A 26,058-nucleotide genomic window follows, 5' to 3' on the forward strand; every position below is an offset into this window, starting at 1 on the left:
TATTCTAATAATTTGTGTAAATATAGTGAACGTATATATCATATTGAAGATTTTATTAACGGAAAACATATAGTGAAATTATATGCGATATAGTGTAGGATTTAACTTTAATGTTTTAGTATGCAAGAAGACGTAGGTTGCGTAGTATATGTGACACTTGCTTTAACATATAAAAAGATGTACTTTCTGCATGATATATTAAGTGCCTGTATGATATAGTGAGTGTGTGGATTGTTCTACAATGATGCAGTTTCTGCATGATATAGTATATTTCTGAATGATATAGTAAGTTTGTTCATGATATAGTTCATTTCTAAATAATACAACAGATTGTTTAGAATGATTTACTTCCTTTATAATATAGTATGTTTCTGAATGATTTAGTGAGTTCTTGCATAATATATTGAGTTTCTAAATGCATCGTATCAGAAATAATATGGTAAATTATTAAAAAATAATACGTGTTTTTGACCTAGTACACGTTAATGTTAACGTGAACTGGTCCATACAAATCAGATTCAACATTTTGATACAGTATCAGATACCCCTATAAATATTACAGTCAGCTCAATTATTTTTAATACAACTAAGAAGAAACAAAAAGCCCAACTTGGACTGAAGTTGACAACTAAATATGAATAAGAATAGTATTAAGCAGCCTAACAACCAGGACATCGAAGTTGACTTGGTTTTTGCTTGACTTCTGGATATTTTATTTCCCTCACACACATCAATCATAAGGCTACCTAGACCTTCCACACACCAAAAATTGAACAAATTATGTAAACAAAGGTACAAGCGTAATAAATTTTTAATACCGCCCCACCATAATCAAGCTACCACAAAAACTTTTGTTTATACTGGAAAGGGCAACTAAAAATAAGCCTTGAGCCAGCTAAAAAAAATTACAATAATACAATATCATAACAGTAGTTGATTCCCAAAGATAAGTTCCCCTTTCCATTTTAGTTAAGTTTCAACGAACATCCCCTGCAGCAAATATTTAAAAGGAAAAAAGTCAGGGACATCTGACTATAAGATCGAATCCGCAGTTTTATGTTTTAAGTTTTAACGACCAAGTATAATCCTAATTCCTAAGAAAGAAGGATGGCAGGAGGAGCAGAAGGAGACGCGACGTTCGAGTCCACACCATCATGGATTATAGGAGCAGTGGTATTTGGGATTGTTGCTGTTTCTTTGGTTATTGAAAAACTTCTACATCGCCTTGGTCATGCAAGTTTTATCTCCTTCTCTTTAATTAATTCTCTTTGCTTATTAATTTCTTTTTTCAAAGCTAATAACTATTACAATTTACAACCAAAACATTTGTGGTTGCAGTATTTGTTAGACAAGGATAAAATTCCTCTTCATATGGCTTTGCAAAAGATTAAAGAAGGTAATAAACTAAAACTCTACCTAATTCGTTACCATGAAATTGGAAATGAAAAATTAACTCTAACTAATTACAAATATTGTACCACATCTTACTGGCTATTCAATTCTCTTTTGCTGTTGTTGTTGTTGTTGTAGAGTTAATGCTATTGGGCTTTATATCTCTGCTGCTTACATTTTTCCAAGATGAGACTACAAAGTGGTGTATATCTGAAAAACTTGCCCAAAAATGGTTGCCTTGTCATTATAAACCGGCAGAGACAACTGCCCATTTCGTTTCGGCTGGGGGACGTCACCTTCTAGCAGGGGCAGCCGGCGGCTCTACCTGCCCAACGGTATGCTGCTCTAACAAAAAATTGAGATCTGATTCTTACATGTGTTTGCAAATTTTACTATACCATTAATTCTACAAGATGTGCAATCAATATAGTGGAAACATTATTTGATAATATATTCATGGCTCTTGAGTCGAGCTAGCTAGCATGATAAAAAAAACTAGACTAGCTTGATCAGCTAAGTGTTATATGTATTATCAACAAGAGAACCGGATATACCATTTAATTTCAAGACACATAAACTACACTTTCCTATTATTTTAATTTCGTCTCTTTATGATCTACGGGTTAATACGAAATAACTAATGAGATACAATGGAGAAAACAATTGACAAGATGATCTTTTATGTGAATCAACAAGAACTTTTGTGTTTATTGTTTGTGAAGAATACTGGAGAGAAAATACAGAAGTTTCTCTAAAGCAAATCAAGTTTTGTGAGATATAAAAACTGAATTTTTCTAGAGTTTTTTCCACCCTATGAATGACAAAAGTAGTATGTATATTACCTTCTTAGCTTAGAGTAGTTATTGCCTTAATGTCCTTTTAATCCTTTAATTGAAATTCCCAATCGTCATTAAAAGGATAACGTACACAATACAACGGTTATAAACCGTTCACGCTCTGAAACAGTACGTACGTCGCGAGCCGCGATACAGATCGCGAGCCATGACAGTATGCTGGTCGCGACCCGCGACGGATGTCATGACCAGTGACGGCACCTAGGTCGCGACCCGCGACGGATTTCGCGCCTAGTGACGACCTTCCTGTTTCGCTTGATTGTTTCACGTGTTTTGCGTCTTCTAATCTTAGCATACTAGACCTCCTCCTCTTCTAGTATAAACCTTATGAACTTATAAGCTCATTACACTATAAACATTCCAACGATCCTCCTCCCATTTATAGGGTAATGTTGAAAGGTTTTCCAACTTGCTATAAATCACAGACAAGACATGCTCATGCATCATGGAAATATCTTACGATTGAATCTCCACTTAGTAAAAGTATAATTTACAATGATATCGATCATAATGATAGACAAAGCTTTGAATCATACAACCACCACAAATCATTGAAGATACTAATACACATAAGGATAAACTTAGTTCTTGACCTCTGACACCTATGAAGCTTTGGTGTCCATATCCATTCATAAGCGTTTCCAAGTCAAGCCTTGGACTTGGTGAAGCGGCCAAATCTCTAGCTTATATAGGTAAATCTTTACGAACATGCTCCTACAATTAAGCACTTATCAAAGATTTGTTAAGAAATAAATTCAACCTCTTAACATTATAGAATCAAGCACTAACCTTGGGATGTGTTAAACAAGTGCTTCCAACCTTCTAGAGAAGTACTATCCTCATTAAATTCGAGATCTAACAGTGTATTAGATGTCAAATTGAGTTCTTCTTAACTATAGGCTGTTCAATAGGCTTAATACACATCCCTTTGTTCATTTTGTTCACTAGTTCCCATGACAATGGTTTAGTAAATGTATCCGTCAAGTTCAAACTAAACCGAACAAAATTAATAGTTGTACAACCATTCCTTGTCAATTCACGCACATAGCTACATTTAACTCCAATGTGCCTTGACTTGTCATTGTAGACTTCACTATAAGCTTTAGTTATGGCTGATTCACTATCATAATGAATAGCAAGAGGTGACATAGGTTTGAAGCATAAGTCAACCTCACTCAATACATACCTTTGTCATTCCGCTTCTTAGCAACAAGATGCCAATGCAATGAATTCCAATGCCATAGTTGAATCTGTCATACATGTTTGCTTCTTGGATGCCCATGAAATAGCACCTCCTCCAAGAAAAACACACATCCACTTGTGGATGAATAATCTTCCTTATTGGAAATCCAACTAGCATCCGCGTAACCTTCTAGAGTAGAAGGTCCTCCTTTGTAAGTTATGACATAATCCAAGGTTTATTCAATACCTAACACTCTTCTCAATGCTTGCCAATGCAACATACTAGGATTACTAGTATACCTACTGAGCTTCCAATAGCAAAGCTATATCCGGCCGAGTGCTAGTCATAGCATACATCAAGCTTCCAATTAACTTGCATACTCAATTGTGAAATTGGAGTACCACTACTCGGAACCAAGTGAATACTAGGATCCATGGAGTAGCAAAATGAGTCGAATTTGACTCATTAACCTCTTGACACTTTCTCAATATAATGAGATTGTGATAAAGAAAGACCCTTTCCTATTATATTCTAATACCTAGAATAACATCCGCTTCACCAAACTTTCATGGAGAAGCTAGAGAGAAGAAGACTTTGGTCTTTTCCTTGTTCCAAATCAGTCCCAAAATAAGCATATCATCAACATATAAGCAAATTATAACTCCTTTACCGTTATTATCAAATTTACTATTACACATTATCGGACTGATTTATTTTGAACCCACTAGACAAACAACTTCATCAAATTTTTGATGCCATTGCTTAGGTGCTTGTTTAAGACCATACAAAGATCTAAACTATTTGCAAACTTAGTCTCTTGCCTTTGACCTACAAACCCTTCAAGTTGATTCATGTACACTTCCTCCTCCAATTTACAATAAAGGAAAGCAGTTTTACATCCATTTGGTGAATTACTAGACCATGTATCGCAACCAATGCTATCAAAGGTCTAAAGTAGCTATTCTAGCTACTGGAACAAAGTATCAAATAATCGATACCATATCTTTGCCTAAAACCTTGGACCACTAACCGGGCCTTATGTTTTAGTATGGTTCCATCGATTTTCTTTTTCCTTACAAAAATCCATTTACAACCTAGGGTTTGCAACCGGGAGGTAAATTAGCTAAAATCCAAGTGTATGATTTCCCATTATTATATCCATTTCATCATTCACTACCTCTTTCCAAAAGCCAGAATCATGAGACTTCATAGCCTCATCACAAGTCTTAGGATCCTCCTCCACATTATAACAATATGAAATTTGAGTCGAAATTGACTCCCCTCACCCTTCAACTAAATATAGTTGAAAATCCGGTCCAAAATATTTCTCTTTTCTAATTCTTTTACTTTTTCCTAATTTCCGGTTTGTAGTATCATGATCATTGTAATGTCATCTACAACATTGGAACTAGTACTAGGTATCATGTCCTTTGGTCTTGGAATCGATGAGAATCTAGTCTCATCAAATATTGCATCCCTTGACTCTATCAAGTATGAATAGAGACAAAATCATTGGGCTCAATGACATAAAACCTATAGGCTTTGCTATGTACCGCATAGCCTATAAAAATGCAATCAATTCCTTTTTCACCTAAAGTTTTCCTTTTAGGTTCCGTCAATTTGACAATTGCCCTACAACCCCATACCTTAAGGTAATTGAGATTAAGTTTTTTATTACACCATAGTTCATAAGGGGTAGTCTTATTCCTCTTATCAGGAACACGATTTAATATATAACATGCAGTTAGAATTGCATCACCCCAAAAACCGTCATTAAGACCTGAATTAGAAAGCATGGTTTAACCATTTCTTTTAGACCCTATTTTTCCTTTCCGCTATACCATTACTTTGAGGTGAGTATGGGGGTTGTTTATGAATTACACAATGGAACTAAAATACGGATTATCGTATTCACCACTCCTATCCGTCCGAAGTCTTTTAAACTTTTCATTAAGTTTAAGTTCCACTTCGATTTAAAGTCTTAAACTTTTTCTAGTGCTTCATCTGTAGTAAATAATAAATATATGTAACAAAACCTTGAAATCATCAATAAAAGTCAACTATATTTTTTATTTTTCAAAGAAGGTGAACTATGAAAGTCACACAAGTCGCTATGCACCAATTCTAGCAATACCGTTTGTCTAGTCACACTAGAATAAAGATTCTTTGAAATCTTATCTAACATGCATGTCTTATACTTTTCTAACTTTAAATTGAAATGAGGTGTTAAACCGAGCTTAGACATATCGTATAATCGACGATAGTTTACACGACATAATCGATTATGCCCTGGAGAAGAAACATCAAGCATGTAAATAGAACTAGTATCATTTGCATTAATACTAAATTTAAACATATTACATTTATATCCTTGTCCTACATAAATACCACCCTTAGATTCTTCCTACCTTACGACACATAAACAACATCCTGGAGAGTTAAATTCTTTCTCGAGATTAGCAACAATTCTACTTTGCCTATGCCCTTTGCCTTCACCATATTCCCCATAATTTCATAAATCATAGCCACAAAGTTCATTTCTTCAATTATGTTTTCATGTGCAATTTTACCTTGGTTTTGAACAACACTAGGTTGTTCATTCTTTATCTTCTTCTTCTTCTTAGAAGGACAATCCCTCTTGAAATGAGGTCCATTGCATACCCAACAAGTAAGGGCCTTCCTCGTTTTGTTTGCAACATTGGTTTTAGAGTTGTTATTATTGAATTTCTTGGTCCCTCTAGACCTACCAACCTCTACCATATTCACGACCCGATAGACTTAGGAACACTAGTAGTAGTATCCTTAACCCCATCTTGAGCCCAGATCCTTTTTTCAATATGAAGATGGGTTCCTAATTGCTCCATGGACATATCCTCTTTCCTATGTTTCAAATAATGATTAATGTCTTTCCAAGAATGTAGTAATTTATCAATGATTGAGGCAACAGCAATAGCCTCATCCATCACCTTGCCATGTGATCTTATTTGGTTCAAAATTTGTTGAATTTCATGAAATTGCTCTATAATAGGCCTATCATTAGTCATTTTAAATGAATTAAGATTACTAACAAGAAATTTCTTACTTGAAGCATCTTCCAAAATATACTTGGCCTCAAGAGTATCCCAAAGTTCATTTGCACTCTCCACATTTTGGTAAAGATCAAACAAAGTGTCGGTAAGAGAGTTGCGGATGTGACCCCGGCAAATGTAGTCATCGTTCTCCTACTTTGTTTTCTTCCTTGTAATCTTCAAGGTCTCTTCCTCTCCATCTTGTAGGAACGGTGGCATGGGTGTTGTAAGAACGTACACCACATTTAAAGTTCTCAACAAGAAATGCATCTTCTTTTGCCATCTCCGATAACTTACCTCTTCGAACTTGTCCAACTTTTGGAAATTCATAGTCATGCCTTTGAGTGCTTCAGCCATACCCGAAAAGAAAGAAAGTTAAACTAATCGATTGTTATATATATGATCAACAAGGGAACCGGATAAATATCACTCCAAGGTACGGAATCTACGCTTTCCTATTAGTTTAATTTCGTCCCTCTAAGATCAACGGGTTAACACAAAATAACTAATGAGATACAACGGAGAAAACAATTCACAAGATGATCTTTTATGTGAATCAACAAGAACTTTTGTGTTTGTTGTTTGTGAAGAACACTAGAGAGAAAATACAGAAATTTCCCTAAAGCAAAGCAAGTTTTGTGAAATATAAAAATTGAATTTTTCCACCCCTCATATGAATGACAAAGGTAGTATTTATATTATCTTCTTAGATTAGAGTAGTTATTGCTTTAATATCCTTTTAATCCTCTAATTAAAATTATCAATCGTCATCAAAAGGATGACGTACACAATACAAAGGTTAACCGTCCACGCGAAATTTCACGCTCTGAAACAGTACGTACATCGCGAGCCACGACAGTACGCTGGTCGTGACCCGCGACGGCTGTCACGACCATTGACGACACCCATGTTGCGACCCGTGACGGATCGCGACCAGTGACGACCTTCCTGTTTCGCTTGATTGTTTCACGTGTTTTACGTCTTCTAATCTTAGCATACTAGACCTCCTCCTCTTCTAGTATAAACCATATAGACTTATATAAACCCATTACACTATAAAAGTTCCAACACTAAGTGTAGTGAAATGACCACCTCGTGATCATTTCACACGGCTATCTAGTAGGGTGATTGAATTTTTGTACAAGGTAGGGCATCAAAATTAGGGACCTTCAAAATTCCAATAGTTCATTAAACCTTAGATTAAGAAAATTGTCACCAATTATATTATTTTATGTAGGGTTAGTCTAACCTATGCACCTAGTGCAAAGGTTAAGCCTTATTTATTACACAAATTGATTAACTAAAATAGAATATCTTCCCTATAATTATGCTAAATATATATTAGTGACAATTTTGATTTGATTAAAAGAAATTAAAAGATAAAATATATATATATTACTAAAGAAACTAACTATTTAGCATAATTAAAGGGAAGATATTCTACTTCAGTTAATCAATTTGTTTAATAGATAAGGCTTAATCTTTGCACTAGGTGTATAGGTTAGAAACCCATTTATGTATCTACTAAGAAATTGTATTTTTTTCATATTTGTGTGTTCAATTGCTTATTTAGCGACCCCCAAATTTTGTGAGACGATCCTAATAACTTATTTATACTTCTCCTTGGGCAGGGAAAGATACATTTTGTATCACTTACTGTTCTCCACGACCTTCATTACCTCATCTTTATATTAGCAATTGTCCATGTACTGAGCTGTCAACTCATAGTTCTCCTTGGAGAGATGAAGGTAATTTCTTATACAGTAATATCTTGAAGAGAGCAGAGCCAAATTGCTAATGTCTAATTCTATACTTTGATTTTGGTTATCACTCTATATATGTAGATACGTCAGTGGAAGAAGTGGGAAGAATCCATAAGAATGCAGAATGCTAACGACGGTAATTATTTTAAATCTATAGTCTTTGACGTTTCCATTGGTAGAGTAGGTGCTAAGAAATGTTTCTAATCAAATAAATTACCCAAAAAAATAATTACCCTATATATTTTCTAGGTTTTAGATTAGTTGCAAAATTTTAATATGAGAAAAATACAAGTTTTAAGGAGTGCGTGAAAATAAGAGAGATATAGAGAAATAATAAAAGAGGGACTAATATGTCAAATATGATGAGCAAAGAAATACATAAATTTTTTTATTAATATAAAATATATACATATTTTAGATCTATTAAGAAGGGTTGATAGGAGGACTAAGCATTCTCCTTATCAGATGCAATTCTAAAAACGATTGATTTTGATATTACTCTCTTTATTTTTTTTATCTTTCTTACTTTAACTGTGCACATTACATATTAATAAAAATTATTGTTATTGAATTTTAATAAAGCATTTATTAAGACGAATGAAACAAGACACCACGTGACTATATTGAGGAAATTTTAGAATATTCTATAATTGTAAATAGTGTCAAATTTTCAAATGAGAAAAAAAAATGTCGAGGAAGTAGTTTATATATAATTATAGTTTATGACAATAGAATTTAATCATACAAATGATTTTTGTTTGCACCTGGCTTCAAATATATCTCTGCTCCCTTAAAGCTAAAATTTGTACTCCCTTTAATACTTCCTCCGTTTAGAAATAGTTGAATCGTTTCATATTTTCACGCTTGTCGATGCATGGTTTCAAACATTAATATATTCAACTATCAATTAGTAAAAATTATAAAAAGTTGATACTAAAAAAATATACGTTGAAACGAATCTAACAGGATCCCATGTGACTATGTTTCTCGTAAAATATAAATCACCAAAGACAATCAAATTGTAAAAATATAAATAATAAACACTATGTAATGGTGCAACTATTTCTAAACGGATGAAGTATAATCAACATTTTCACTAAAAAAAACTATGAATAGCATATTAAGTTTCACATTTGCCGCGGGTGGACCTAGGGCCTGTTCTCTTCGACATAAAATAGCTGAACTGAACTGAACTGAACTGAATTGAATTGAACTGAACTGAATTGAACTGAACTGATATGAAATGAACTGATCTGAACTGAACTGAACTGAACTGAACTGAATTGAACTGAACTGAAATGAATAGTGATATGTGAGAGTAAAAGTATTGTCAAGAGCTGAACTGAACTAAACTGAACTGAACTGGTCTGAACTGAACTGAACTGAACTGATCTGAACTGAACTGAACTGAACTGCATTGAATTGAACTGAACTGAACTGAACTGAAAATAAGCTGGGGAGAACAAACCCCTAGTAACATATCAATTTCTAAGTTAATCAATATCATAAAAAAGTGTATATTTGTAATAAATTTATAATAATATAGCAGCATTTCACCTAAATATATGTGTTGTTAGAGGAAATAATTGTATATACTACCCCTTTCGTTTCATTTTAATTGTTACACTTTGACATTTTACACTATTCACGAATTGCACTTGGACCCTCATTTGTGATTTATACGTGAATAAAAACATAGTCATGTGGGATCTTGTTAGATTCGTCTTAATATGTATTTTATTAATATGTACTTTTTATAATTTTTACGAATACAAAATTAGAGATATATATCGTCAAAGTTTTGTATTGACATGCATAAAAAGTATAAGTGTATAGATTAAAATGAAACGAATGGAGTATTAATTAATAACATTAACACACAAAACTTAAGAGGGGTCCAGTACTTGTAAATTCAATTTTCCGTGGTGGACAGCCTATGCAATATGGCAACCTGGCAAGCCATATGATGGAAACAACTCTTTGGATTTGCAAGATTAATAGAGTTAACTCTTTTTTTTTTTTTTAGAGAAAAGTTGTTCTGCAATAGTTAAGTCCTCGTCACTATACTTCACATCTTTCTCCAAGTTGTGTTAGCCATTTTAAGGATTCTCGAAAACTAACAAATATAGCTACTATAACTGGCTCTAAGACCATGCCCACTCATAATAGAATTGACCATGAAATTCGATTATCCATCAAGGTCCAAAAAAACATTATCTTTTATTCATGGATTTTTCATGTTTTAAAGTGGGTCATAGAATGACTCAATCCATATTTGGACATCCTATGACCTAAAATATGGATCAAGTCATGTAAAAGGAGAAGCAAAAAGGCCGCCTACAAAAAACTTGTCAAATTTGGCTGGGAGTAACTCAAAACGTAGAGTTTTGAGGTGCAAAAAATGGGAGCACCAATCTCCTTGCCAAGCGTGCATCAGCTCAACAATAACGTTGATGGCAAATTCTGACGCGTCAGACACGCATCAGTACTGGGCAGCGCGCCCGCCGCCCAATGAACCATATGCTGCCACGTTGCTCTTCAATTCCAACTTTTGTTTTTGATATTCGAATTTTTAATTTGAATAACTTTAAAATTACAAATCAAAATTAAAAAATTCATCAACGATCATATTTTTTTGGGATCTATATATAGACATCAATTTTGTTATATTTTGACACACTTCGAAAATTAATTATTTTATCTTTACATCATACATACTTGAATATTCATCTTTGGAAGCTTTTATTTTTGAAGAAATTATTATTGAAGACAATTGAGGTGAGTCAAAAATTATAAATTACTACTAAATAAATTTAATTAGGATCATTAATGCCCAAAATAATTTTATTTATAATCTTAAATATTATAAATATCAAAAGGTGCAAATAATATAATGATGTATGAGAGAGAAAATAAGGTGGGGTGTAATAAAAAGTAGGAGAGAGAAGGATGATGTTCTTTTTTTTGGGTCACGAGTGAGGTGCATTTGTCAAAATGAGTCGTAAAACATGACAAACTTTTGTAAGAGGAGAGAGAAAGTTGATGAGAGAGAGACATGACGTTTTTCCTATGCATGAGTGGGCATGCTCTAAAAGCATGTAGAATGGGATGGTTTTGGATTGGTTTAGCAAAAAGTAAACCTAGCATTACTTGGTTTTACTATTGGGGTAATTGGCCCTTGGAGTTGGTCGGTCTAGATTTCCATACCAGATGCACTTCGGATGGCGTGCATAAACCGAGTAATATTTATTAAAATATAGACAAATTTATATTTTATTTTAAAACTTTTTGTTGGAAAATATTTATTAAAATAGTCATTTTGTTGGAAAAGACTTAATAGAAAGAACTTTTCTTTAAAAAAAGACCTATTATAATAATTCGCTTTATTACTTTAGTCCACATCAACATTTTCCAGCCAAAGAGTCAATTTTCTGGCATGGACTTTTCCCCCTCTCTTTCTCATTAAATGGGACCAACCTAATTTTTTTCCTTATCATAATCCCTTAATCCCACCATACCCTTTTCTCTTGCTTCCTATTTATAGGGATTAGGGTAGAAAAAAATAGGTTGGTCCCATTTAATGAGAAAGGGAGGGGGAAAAGCTAATGCTGTAAAATGTTGATGTGATCTTAAGTAACAAAGGAAAGTATAATAATAGGTCTTTTTTAACAAAAAAAAAGATATATAAGGTCTTTAATTCTCAATAAATTAGCTATTTTAGTAGATATTTCCCAACAAAAAGTTCTTCATTATAATAGCAAAGGGGAAAACACAGACAAGATCACCTTATCTAGAACCTTCTAACAACAAATAGAGGAACTAGGTTTTACCATTGATGATAAATATAGAGTGTTAACGGTTGAAACACATTGCATATATAGTTACACACCATCTCATAATACAAACATGAGAAAAACTTAACTCAACCAACACAACCTTCAGAAAGTTACTTTGAGTGGAATTATATGCTTTCTTCAAATCTACTTTGAGCAAGCATCTTATAAACATGGACATCCTGTAACGTTTTTTATAAGCCCGCTACTCGCTAGCTAACAATATACCTCATTCGTTTTAAAAAAAAGGGAAACAGTTCTCTCTTTTATATGAGAATCGAAATTTGGAGTTCCAAAATTAATTTTAGATTCTATTATTAACAATATATATCTTTTTAATATATGTTATGATTGAGTATGATCAATTAATTACTTCACCAACAACTCTCCTTGTAAAAACAAAAAGGAAAAATGAACACCAACAGTCCCAATTATGGACCATCTTCCATAAAAGGTCCCAACTATTGAAAATCCAGGAACGATCCCAACTATTGCATCAATATTCCAAAAATGGTCCTGATTACCTGGTAAACCTGTTATAACAGGTTAAATGAGATCATGCGACTTTCACGTGATATGTTTCATGATTTTTAAATTATTTCCTTTTTTTCCTTTTTTGTTTGACTTTTTACAAAATTTTCATTTATCGTCTTTTTAACCCACCTACCCCCACCCAGCCAGACCCTTCCACCCCCACCCCACCCACAACCCCAAACCCACCCTAAAACCCAAACCCTTACTCCCACCCAAACCCACGACCCAACCGCCATTCCACCCTCACCACTCATGATCCCACCCCCTGTCCACAACCACCCTCACTCGTCTCCACCCACCTTCACCCAAACCCCGTACCTCGAAACCTCCACCAAACCCCAAAACACCACCAGCCCAAAACCAACCACCCCTAAACACCACCAACTCGAAACCAACCACCCCTAAACACCACCAACTCGAAACCAACCCTAACCAATCCGAAAACCAACCACCCCAAATCCCAATCAACCGAAACCAATCACTCCAAAACTAACCACCTCGAAATCCCAACCACCCCCGAAAACTCCATAAACCACCCCCAAAACACCAACAACGATCCCAAACCCACACCCACCTCCAAAACCCTAAACCTCGATTTTGTGGGAGGTGGTAATTTTCAGTGAGAAAAAGAGGGGTGATGTTGTTAGAGGTAGTAGATGAAAGAGAAGAGTGGTGATGGGAAGTGATTAGGGTGGTGATGCGGATGTGATGGGTGGACAGTTATTAGACGCAACGACGAATGATGATGGGTGATGTTGGGTGGTGCTGAACACAAGGTGAGTGGTTGTTGGTAGATGGAGGGAGGAGATCAGATGGTGTCGATGATGATGGTTGATGGCATAGAGGAGAGAGAAGATGAGGGGTGATGTTGGGTGAAAGGAAGAGAGAGAAATAAGAAGTGAAAAAAATAAAAGAAAAATGTTTATTAAAACCTAAAAAAGAATAAAAGAGAAATATAAAAATCAAGTTTTACCTACAACAGCAGGTGAGCCGGTCAATGGGACCGTTTTTGGAAGATTAGGTTGATAGTTCGTACATTCTGTGGATTTTCCATACTTGGGACCTTTTATGAAAGATGGTCCATAGTTGGCACTGTTGGTGTTCATTTTTCCAAAAAAAAAAAACTATTATTTGAAGCCTAAGTATTTAGAATATCGGCCGTGATTATCGTTCTTATATCCATTCCTATATATACAATAATTAAATGTGTTTCACATATGCAGAAGGGAGAGTCATTGATATTAGAAACCACGATTTTATCAAGGAACATTTTGGAGGCATTAATGCGAACAAACGGAATTATGTGGTAAGTAGTTTCTTATTAATGCACTTCCTCAAGTTGGCGTGGATGATAAATTTCTATATAAAGCTCATATTTTAGCACTCATATATAACTCGTTTTTTTAGCATTCATAGATCGCTCGTTCTATAGATAAAAAATGGAGATACGAATGAATTATCATAAAAACACCGGAGAGAATGAATTATTAGAAAGATATAGATTAGTAAAGTTTTAAGAAAAGTGTAAACAATTTTTTGAAGGTGTAACCGTTACACAATGAGTTATGGTGTAATCACCTATCCACATGGCGTGAAATCAACTTGTATCACTCAAATCATTACCACAAATTATGGTGTAACAACCCACGATAAAATCGACTTGTGTCATTAAAAACATTCAATTTTGTCACTCCTTTTTTTTTCTCTCCAAATGTCATGAATTATTAGGAAGAAATAGATTAGTGAAGTATGGAGAAAATTGTAAACACAAATTTTTAAGTGTAACGGTTACACAATGAGTTATGGTGATTACACTATTGACCTATCCACATGACGTAAAATTAACTTGTACTCCCTTCGTTTCTTTTTAATTTACACACTTTCTTTTTTTAGTTCGTTTCTTTTTAATCTACACATTGTTGCTTTTTCTATTTTTGATAACATATCACATCTACTCTCTTTTTTTTTCCACCCATGTCATTCACTTTTTAATATTTTAACCTACTCTTTTGTTTCTCTCTCCACCTTTTCAATTTCTCTCTCATACTTTTGTACTTCGTTATTAATTCTCCCCCAAAGTAAAACTAGCTTTTTATGCACGCGATGCGTGCGATGACATTTTTAGGCCTAATTATTACTAAGTACTAGAAAAAGGGAAAATGCAAGTTAGTATTTAAGTTCACCTCCATTTTATGAATAAGATTCTTTGAAATACAATCAAATAGTATTTAAAAATACTTTAATAAATAAGTATAAGTAATGAAATTGCATTTGTAACTACTTCTTTGTTGACATTAAATAATTTTCTTGAAAATCCACGCACACTCATCATCAGCCCAGTCAACTTCAAATATGTAATCAACGGTGTGGAACTAATTAATCTTCATGGTGGTACTTGGTGGATGTAAAAACCATGAGTATTCTTTGAAACCGAAAACTTTCATAACTTTGTTGAAAACTGCTGCTCTTCCATTATGCTGCAATTAATAAAGATATTAGTTTTTAGTTGTAAAACGATACGTAAAAAAAGTTTAGAATACTTGACAAACCTGTTGAAGTAGTGATTTGATTTCAGTCGGAGTACACCGCAACATGTGTTGAGTTAGGTTATTCATCAATGTTACTCCCATTCTGCCACTCTTGTCAGAAATAATGAGTCGAAGCATTAATCTGTCAACGGGAAAACATAATTAAAAAACATTTGTGAATATTTGTAATATATGTAGATTAGTGTTATAAAGTTTATACCTTGGAATAGTTGTAGCATTTGTTAGATTGCACCTTACACATTTATAGACCGTTTGGGTGATGACAATTTTTCTTAGACAACGATTACATGCTTCGTAAATAATCTCATCAGGTTGTGACTCAATACGCCTCACATGAGCGACTAATCGACAATAATGAACCTATCATAGAAAACAACAAATATTCGTTATTTTGTTTTGTATTGATAATTCCACTAATAAACAAATTGAAAAGGTTTATAGTTATTTACACTCTTTATAGTAGGTAATTTAGATATCCGAGTACGAATGACATTATAAACTGCAATTGATGAATGCATTGCAAATGGACATGAGCGGAAAGCCGCAACCCGTTTCTGTGCCAGTTTCTCGGTGTCATACCTGAATCGGCAGTATGTGAGAATCAATATGCTATACATAGTAATGGTGCGTATAATAAACGGGTGAATTTAGTTGATTGGTGTAAAACTGAATGTCATTATCATTACCATAAATGATGGTGACTACACTGTCGACCTATCCAAATGACGTGAATTTTTTTTTTTTGGTGAAACATGTGACGTGAAATTAATTTGTATCATTATCATTACGATAAGGAAAAATGGATCATAATACCCCCAACTTTGGACGGTTCGCTTTTAATACCCCCAACTTTGAATTATTTTTAAATACCCCAACTTTAGGGGTGGTCCGCCAAAAATACACCTAGATGACTTGTAACCTGTTAGCAAGGTAATTTTTTTATTTTTTATATCTCTTTTATTTTCATTTTCAATTTCTATTCCCACCCTTCCCTCACCCCCACTACCACCCACTGCCACCTTCCCACTAGCCACTACCGCCCATCCCACACCCCACTCCCTACCCCCAGCAGCCCCCTACCACCTTTCCCACACCCGACCCCTACCCCCAGTAGCGCCCCTACCACCGTACCCTTCCCACACCCCAACCCCCCTCCCACTAATTTCAACCTCACCTTCTCACCTCCACCATCACCAGTTCACCACGCAGCCTTGTGCACCTTCAGCCATCATCACCAGATTTTCAACTTCGCAACCACCGACTAGTACCCAAGTTAGTGTCTTGAGAAGCCTAAACTTGCTGACATCGGATTTACAGGATATTGACTCAGACGATAAGAACAATATATATCTACAACAGAATTTCGGATAAAATTTGAATGTGATCAAAATCAAAAGTCCACTATGTCACTTTAAACAATACATAAGGTAAAAATTAAACTTGTTTCCACTCAGGACTACGATTTAGCGACGGATATTTCCAACACAGCAACTCAGGAACCATAACTTTCGAAAACTAGAAATGTTGTCAACCTTTCACCATCACGCCTCAAACTACAACATTTCTTTAGCTTTCCATTAATTCTAACTCTACTATGTTTTATCACATATAATCAATAACCCCTCGCCACGAAAACTGCATACTAGATGGTAACCGACACTCGAAGATTCTTTCTTTATATACAAATGATCAGGCAGTGGATGCAGTAAGCAAGAAGCCATCAAACCATCACTTTGATCACACACTATGTTTCATTATTGCACAGAAAATTACAGAACAATGCACTTCGAAAATTCTTTAACATACTCCACTCATAAATTCAAAAATCAGGCTGAATAATCCTTTGAGAACTGAGATCATTATATTATTGAGCTAATTAATAATTTTCAAAAGGAAAGAAATGAAGGGAATTCAAAATTCCACTGACGTTGATAGTTAGGGTTTTGAATTGAACAAAATTATCCCAATTTTATATAGTTAAATTCGTCAAATTAGTCCAAAGTGATATTTTCAATTTCTCACTACATATAAACAAACAAATATAAATATAAATAACACTTCGAATAATAGATCAAAAAAAAAACATGGAATTGCAAAAAAAATAAACAGAGAGATGAAAAATGATTTTACATTTGAAGGCCTTGTGAAGGTGTAAAACATCATCGCGAGGATAAACAACTTTGGATGCCATTGAAAAAGGAAGAAAGAGATGAGGATTGAGGAGAGATGAGGAGAGAGAAGAGCAGGTTGTGAATTAACGAGGCAAAAATGGATCACAAGCAAAGCACGTGTAAGTATTTATCAGTTCTTCCGGTGAAAGCAGGTAAAAGGAGTATTTTTGGCGGACTATCCCAAAGTTGGGGGTATTTAAAAATAATCAAAAGTTGGGGGTATTAAAAGCGGACCGTCCAAAATTGGGGGTATTCTGATCCATTTTTCCTTACGATAAATTATGGTGTAACAAGTAACAACCCATAATAAAATCAACTTGTTTCATTGGAATCATTTTCAATTCTGTCACTGCCTTTTTTTCTCTCTCTCTCCAAACCCCGAACTCCAAACCCAACCTCTTCATCTCATGGTAATTCTCTTTCTCCATTTTCTCTCTCCAAACCCAGATCCACACTCTTCTCCTTCATCTTAAACCCAATTTCCCATAAAACATCGAATTGCAATCGTAACGAATTTAGCATAACTTGAGTTTATAAACTATAATACAAAGTGCACAACAGTCTCGTTCAAGATGAGAAAAGCGAGAATCAAGGATTTTAGAGAGGCGGAGAAGAGCGTCGACACTAGAAGAGAAAGACTTTTCGGTCGTGGTTGTGGTGTCAATCGCGTTTTTAGTTCCATTCTGGAATTCTAGAATTCGCTGGTATACTTCTTTGTTCCACTTTTTCTCTCCCTTCATGCTTAATTCACTTTGATTAGGGAAATTTGTTCTTATTGTTTGCAATTATAATGTTACAGATCGTTTGTGGTGATGTTACCAAGGTCATAAATGAAAATTATGATCTAATTTTACTCCGTTGATGTCCAATTCATTGAATTATGTTGTTGTGGATGTTATTACATAAACCTCTTTTATGACATGAAGTAGAATTCTAACGAATATAAAACACACCACCAACAAGTACATGAAATAGATTTAGAAGTGACATGAAATAATTCTTAGATGGTATGAAACAATTCTTAGATGGTATGAAACCTATCAATAATGACCTGAAAGAGTTTTATGAATGATGTGAAACAAATTCAAATCTGACATGAAACAATTCTAAAATGATATGAATACACCGATAGTAACCTGAAAGATTTGTATAATGACATGGAAGAAAGTTATAGTTTGCACATGTGAGATTTTGTTACACAATAAGTTATTGTGTAAGTAATATATTACACCCAATTCCCAAGATGTACTCAAGTATAGAAGCTATCTAGGTTTCATATATGATGCTAGGTCCACTGCAAGTTTTTCATCTTTTTGTGTAGAGTGTAATCATTGAACTAAACAACATTTCCATGTGTATGTATACCATCCACCTATGATTTATAAAAAGAGCGGATGGAGTATGTGGATGTATCATGTACGTAGGATATTGTACATACAATACTATAAATTTACAAAAAAAACTTGTTTATTTATAGTTTAAAATTTGGAATTATTCCAACTTTCATTTCATAATTAATTAAAAAAAAGTCGATGGAATTATTCCAACTTTCATTTCATTAACACTTGCATTTTTGCTTTCAGAAATCCTTCTTCAAGCACCTTGCTGGGATATTAACAAAAAATGATTACGCAGCTATGAGAATGGGCTTCGTATTGGTAATTGTTACCATACCTTAAATAGAACTGATTTTCTAAAGCCATTGATATATATTTATATATATTGAATTAACTTTACTAGATTCTTTCTGGCTTATGCAGACACATTGCAATGGAAATCAGAGGTTCAACTTTCATAAGTACATCGTATATGCTTATGAAGCTGATTTTAATAAAATTGTGTCGATCAGGTACTTCAAAATCTTTAATTGTATCATTAATATCTGAGATCAATATTTGATCTCAATTCCTGTTTTTTAATACTTGTAATCTTTGGATGCAGCTGGTTCATGTGGCTCTTTGTGGCTATCTCATTGACATTAAATGTTGCTGGTATGTCATCTTGATTGAATCAAAAATATTATATTGTAGAAAGAAACAATTAGCTTGATGGATGTGTTTCTTTAAAGTGTCGGAACAAATGAAAGATAAAGTATAAATGATCACAAAAAAACTCTAACTCAACAATAAGGGTTGAACAATCTATCTCTATTGTATAAGGCAACATATGAGGGACACTAAAAAGTAAGAAAAGGGAAAAAAATAAAAGTAAAAAAGATTAGGTATAACTACCAAGTGTCAACCATATTTACAAAAAGAAATTAAAATCCCTAACTTATCTCTTATTCCAAAAACAAGTTACACCAGGGAATTAAAACTCTCTCGTTCCGTTACACGGCCGTTTTATAACGGATTTTGGATTTGCTGTTCCGTGAAATCCTGTTACGGAACGCCATAATAAAATTTACATGCTTCTCGTCGCGTTGTCCGTTCCGTAACGTGAGCTTGCTGCGTTAAAAAGCTTTTATCCCCGTTACATCCGTTCTTTTCAAACATTGGCCATTTTTTTTTATGATTTAATTTTATGGTTGATGAAACATAATATCCTATTTGATTTGATTATGTTATGTTGTAATAATGTTTCATAAATTTAAAAATGCAAATAAGGTTAAAACATATTAATGTGAATTTTTTAAAAAAAATTCTACCACGTCGGCTGCTAAATGTTTTATCTCCCCGTTACAAGCCGTTCCTGCAAACGCAATCGCGCCCGCTGTTTTTTCCCCTTAGTTACACTAGAACATCTTCTTACTCATCATTTCCAAACAAACAAAAAAAACTATAATTCCCCTTTTTAATTTTGGTAAATAATTTATGACGAAAATTATTAAAAGTAATTAAAGAATATATGATTTCGCACGCACAATGTGCATATAAAGGCTAGTACAAATATATTAAAAGGCGCTCCTAATAAAACTTATATACCACGTGACGCTCTTCTCAAGTGTCATATTCAAGTGCTTTATGTTCATGTGAACTTCTTTTAAGAAACTAAAATATTGTGTAATTGCAAGATATCAAACGCATGACCTTAATTTCAAATGAAAAGTGAGAGTTTAGCCGCTATCAATACATTATAATTTTTATTCACTAATGTTTCAAATAAAATATGATAGTCTTATAACAATTATACTTGACTAAAAAGACTTAAACAAGTATTCACATCTCTAACACTCTTATTACAATACTAACAAGAGACTTTTGATGACATATTTTCTTATCCCCAATTCCTTTTAAGCTATTATTTTCAAACTCATACTTTTATCCTTTTTTTATTTATCACGTCATGACGTTCATTTATCATTTTCTCACTGAAAAAATTACACGAAAAGTAACAAAATAAATTATGAATTTTATGAATAATAACGTATTTGTTTATTGTAATTTATCCGAGGCAACGCCGAACCAAAATGCTTGTTATTTAACAAAAACCGTTGAACTTGAAATCACGTGAATGATATAAGATCTATTCAAGGTTGAACTTGACATCACGTGAATGATATAAGATCTAATCATTGAACCAGGTATACAATTAGTAGTTCTTTTATTCTACAAAACATAGATATAAGTGCTTATCTATGTCAATGACATTAACAATTATATTTAAAATCATATGTAATTTGATATCGAAATTATCATGTTACAGTTCAAGTTAATGCTTGCACACTTTAAAGCTGTCATTTACTAATAAAATCAGACATATATGTTGAGATCCATTTATAACCCATATCATTGCAATTTGCAAATGTTGTCCCACATTTAGCGTCGACAGAAGAATAAACAACTTTATAAGTTTAAGGAGTTACTCCTCTTAGTGTCAATTTACCTTGTTTGAGCTTGTAAGTTATACAAACTCTTCTATATAACGGTGTCAACTCATACTAAAACGACTAAACGAGGTTTCCTTCTTTTCTGCATATATATGGATGAACAAGATCTGTGCTGAATTTTTTTGACCTCAACGCGCTGTGCAGGTTGGCATATATATTTTGGGATAGCATTCATCCCCTTTACTGTAAGTATTACTGCTTGTGAAAGAGTGCAAGTTATATATTAGGTCTTCAATGTATTTTTTTTGGCAGTTCCAATATAAATTAAAGAGGATAATATAAATCAGTTCTAGCCTTATGGACTAATACATGCGCCTTCTCAACACTTTGTTTAGTCACTGTCTTCAGTGTGGAGGAGATTGGTTCTAGTTTTACTATTGTGTTTTCCCAATGTCCAAAAGAAATAACAATAAAAAAGTATTGTCTTATTGACTAAAATATTGAGGTATTTCATATAGTTATAAATTAGTATCGTTTTTGTTTTTCTCGCCATTTTATTTAGGTGAAGATACATTGAAAAATCGATTAACAAATTATGAGAACTATCTCCTTAAACATATTAGAATACATATGGTACTCATTCCATTCTATTTTGCTCTTCTTGTTTGAAATCATTTTAAGCCACCAAAAAAACTCAAAATAGGAAGAACAAAAAGAGAATAGAGAGAATAATATAATATACTTTCTCCATTTCAAATTACTTAACACAGTTTGACTTTTGCTCTATTTACACACTCTCCAGTAACTATATTTGGTGATCTGTCCGCAAGAAAAAAATATAGTTATGTGGGATTTGGTTAGATTTGTCTCGATATATACTTTCAAGATATCAACTTTTATTGTTTTTATTTATAGAGAGAATTAGATATATTTTTTTTTAATGCAAATAGAGAATTTGATATATTAATAGTTAAAAATATGCAATGGTAAGCGTGTTAAGAGAAGTGTGTCTAGAATTTTGAAACTGAGGAAAGATGATGATTATGTTAGGGAAAAGATGTACTCCCTCCGTGCCATAATATAGTGCTTGTTTCTTTTTTACACGGTCTCCGAGACGTAACTTTGACATTTAATATCTTCAATTTCGTATTAATAAAAAATTAATATTATTAAACTATACATTGACACGAATCTAACAAGATCCCACATGAATATGTTTTTTTATATATACAAATGAAAATATTCGGTCAAAGATTTTAAAGTTTGACCCACCAAATATGAAGTAGGCACTATATTATGGGACGGAGGGAGTAATATAACTAAAATTATTCCCTCTAATCATCGAGAACGTGGTAGTGTATAAACCTGCTTCGTTTTTCTATAATCCAAATCATTTATATTTCTAATTATATTTTAAAGAAAATTATAAAAAGCTTGGTTTGAAAATAAATTGCATGATTAATAACAAGACCTTACAAAATTATGTTTTTCGCAATATTTGAATCACAAAAGATGATCAAAAGAGAATGTGTCAGCAGTGTATATATCCGATGATGCAATAACAAAGTCAAAGAGGAAGTACGATCATAATGGATAGATTGTCCTAAATAATCATGATCATATATGAATAGTAACATATCATTGAGGTATTTTGCGTAATTTTGGGAAACATCACCGAGCATTTTAGGGATTCCCCCATAATAGATGCTAACTTTCTTGTTTTATTCTTAAAAATTAAAAAATTGCTATTGTGACGTGAGATATTCTGTTATAAAAAAACTAATATGAACCCGGTGCACACTAATTAGTGTGCACCCGATCCATATCACGTGAGTTTATGATAGTGTATATTGATATGATATAGTGTATGTTAAAATGATATAGTGTATGTTAAAATGATAGAGTGTATGTTAAAGTGATATAATGTATGTTAAAGTAATATAGTGGGTGTTAAAATGATATAATGTATGTTACAATGATATAGTGTATGTTAAAGTGATATAGTGTGTGTTAAAGTGATTTAACGTGTGTTAAAATGATATAGTGTATGTTACAATGATATAGTGTATGTTAAAGTGATATAGTGTATGTTAAAGTGATATAGGGTCACGTGCCTGGGCCTGGGCCTGGTCCACACTATTATTAGTGTGAACCGGGTCCACGCAAGTCGGATTGATTCTGTTATTACCGTGATTATTAGTTTTTGAAGGGACCGTGATCATTAGTTACTTCCATATAATGGATGCTAACTTAAAAATGTTTGCAACAACATGACCAATAATTGCGGAAGAAATATATTGCTTATACTGATGTAGCAGTTTTCAACATTACTAACACACCGGGTTATCTGCAGCTCTTACTTATATTGGGCACCAAACTGCAACAAGTGATCACAGCATTAGCTACGCGAATAGCTCAAAAGAATTCAATCATTTTTGGTGAAGTAAGAATAGAACCATCAGATGATTACTTTTGGTTCGGCAGTACCAAGGTTGCTCTATCCTTGATCCACATCATCCTGTTCGTAAATTCATTTGGATTTTCCATCTTCTTCTGGACATTGGTTAGACCTTCCTAACCAAATTTATATAAATCAAAATATGATATTGCAAGAGTACAATTAACATGAATAATCTCAACTTCCACCCATTTTCGTAAAATAATACCAATATTAGACAAGAATAATCCCAACTTTTGTCGAGTCTCTCTGAACTCATTGTACAGCAAAATAATTGGCTTTTTCAAAATGTATGTTTAGTATATGGGATTATTCTTATGAGAAAATGGTGAAATTGAGATAATTCATGTAAAAGTTTTCAGTTATTGATTCATCTCGTAAGATTGACAAAATATTGACAAATGTGTTCTGCAACAGTTCAAATTCGGATTAAATTCCTGCGTTATGGGAGATGCAATATATGCCTATCCAAGAATTATTATAATGTAATAAAACCCGCAATTCATTTCTAGCAATTATTTTCTATATGAAATTTGGTAAATTTATGATAGTTCTGTAATCATGTTTGTCTCTTGCTTGTTATAGGGTTGTGGCTCAAACCATTTGCAGTTACAGCACTCTTCCACTCTATGCAATTGTCACACAGGTAACCCAAATGGTCTTTTCAATAATCATACTGTGAAAAACATGTTTAAATCCAGTCTATCCAACAACCTAGTTTAATGTGGATGTAATCCAGAGCGTAGTTCGTACAGTTTTGTTGGGTGTGATATCCAAGATCTGGAATCAAATTCCATCTATATCATATTATCATTACAATTACTTGCTCATTTATAACAACAAAAAAACAAGCTAGTTTAGTTACTCAAGATTAGGTCATAGTACTCATGTTATCTTTCCTTTACTGCAAATTTTGTTACTAATAAGTTGCATATTATCTCATTTTGTTATTAAGATGGGAAGTTCGTATAATAAGGAGGCAATGGAGAGATATGGCACTAGAGTTACCGATTCTGGTAGCCTTGCGAACTCGAATTTTCAAGGAGCCAGTGCAGCATCATCGGTGGAGATGTCAAATCACCAACGACATTAATTTTTTTACCAGCATCAGTTGATATTATGAGATACAATTAAGTTATGTCCATAATGATGTCGATAGTATACTGATTGATATATCACTTAGAAAAATAATTGAATGAGTAAATAGATCTGTTGAAATTCCACTAGTTTTGCAAGGTCTTACAGATTGGAAGAGGTATTGATATTTCTTCGCCCCCCTTTTATCTTAATTGCTTTTCCTTCGTGTATTCGTCTAAGGTTCACATTTTAAAAAATTTTGTGCGACATGTATGAAGTGGTTTTTTGGGATTACATCAGAAGTAAGTCCATAAATCATTCGCAAATCATCCATTTATTACGTATTGGCGGTCAAAACCGAATTCCAACATCAACTTTCACGATTTCTTGATTGACAATTACAGAGGTGTTTGGAAGTGGGGGAAAAATAAGGGAGATTCTACCTCTAAATACTAACTGGACAATATCCAAATCTAATACCTCTGAAATAAGAGGTGATGTGATTGTAACTCGTGAAATTAAGAAAGATATGTAGGAATATAGATGCATATATTGTGGAATTTCAGGAGACAATTTTCTAACATCTATCATAGAATCACATATATTATATCAATATGAATAATAATATGTTAAAAGAATGTACAATCTTTGTTTGTAGTGTGTTTTCCACCGGATTGCTAGAGTTAGAGATCAAACAACACCAATAGTTATCCTTGGACCACGAGTATCAATTTCCACGTTTGCTAGAACGGAAGAGGATGAACAAATTTCATCTCTTACTTTTTAGAGAGGGTAGCCGTATTAATTTCCAATGAAGAGGAATAAGGTTTCTCTATCTTCTTTTCAGTTTGAAAGTTGTTAACAAACTATTCACAACTACTATAAAAGTAGGCATTAGGCAAAGATACCACTAATAAAAGGCCACCTTAATCTTACAGGTGGTTATTTAATTAAAGAAACCTTATTTCTTGAAAATGAGGTCTCTTGTAATAGAAAAAAATGAGGTCTCTTATAATAGAACGAAATATACCTCTTTTATACAAAGATTGTCTCTTATTACTTTGCCAATATTATTTTTCCCTTATAGGCTTATACAATAAAAATAAGAAACATTCAATTACATAAGAGTGGTTTCTTTGATACTCCTAATTTGAAATTAATTAATGATAAAACCCTATATCTCTATTATATAAGGGAAGGGGGGAGCAATGGTGTCCTCTTTTGAAATGTCTATTTTACCCACCCTTCCCTTTCTAAATTACAAAAGGAATGTCAAAATTAAAATCGGCGCTCAATGAAAGCTACCAAAAATTAATTTACAACACTCACTCACAAATCACTTACAAATCAGTTAAAAGAAGAAACTTTACAAATCACTCATACAATTGAGAAAATCACGTTATAAAA

At 33.3% G+C, this 26,058-nt stretch overlaps 1 protein-coding gene across 1 annotated transcript; it reads left to right on the top strand.

The window, feature by feature from the left end:
* Nucleotides 1-791: 791 nt before the first annotated feature.
* On the top strand, nucleotides 792-24,883 carry LOC104906911 (MLO-like protein 1). The gene is made up of 14 exons (XM_010695741.4): nucleotides 792-1,233; nucleotides 1,339-1,396; nucleotides 1,531-1,727; nucleotides 8,129-8,245; nucleotides 8,342-8,396; nucleotides 13,851-13,933; nucleotides 18,931-19,005; nucleotides 19,108-19,196; nucleotides 19,289-19,338; nucleotides 21,321-21,361; nucleotides 23,470-23,679; nucleotides 23,992-24,059; nucleotides 24,160-24,220; nucleotides 24,530-24,883. The coding sequence occupies exons 1-14, from the start codon at nucleotides 1,108-1,110 to the stop codon at nucleotides 24,665-24,667; spliced, it is 1,368 nt and encodes a 455-aa protein (XP_010694043.1). The 5' UTR covers nucleotides 792-1,107; the 3' UTR covers nucleotides 24,668-24,883.
* The last annotated feature ends 1,175 nt before the right edge of the window (nucleotides 24,884-26,058 follow it).

This window comes from Beta vulgaris, chromosome 3 (genome assembly GCF_026745355.1).
Source record: "Beta vulgaris subsp. vulgaris cultivar EL10 chromosome 3, EL10.2, whole genome shotgun sequence".
NCBI lineage: Eukaryota > Viridiplantae > Streptophyta > Magnoliopsida > Caryophyllales > Amaranthaceae > Beta > Beta vulgaris.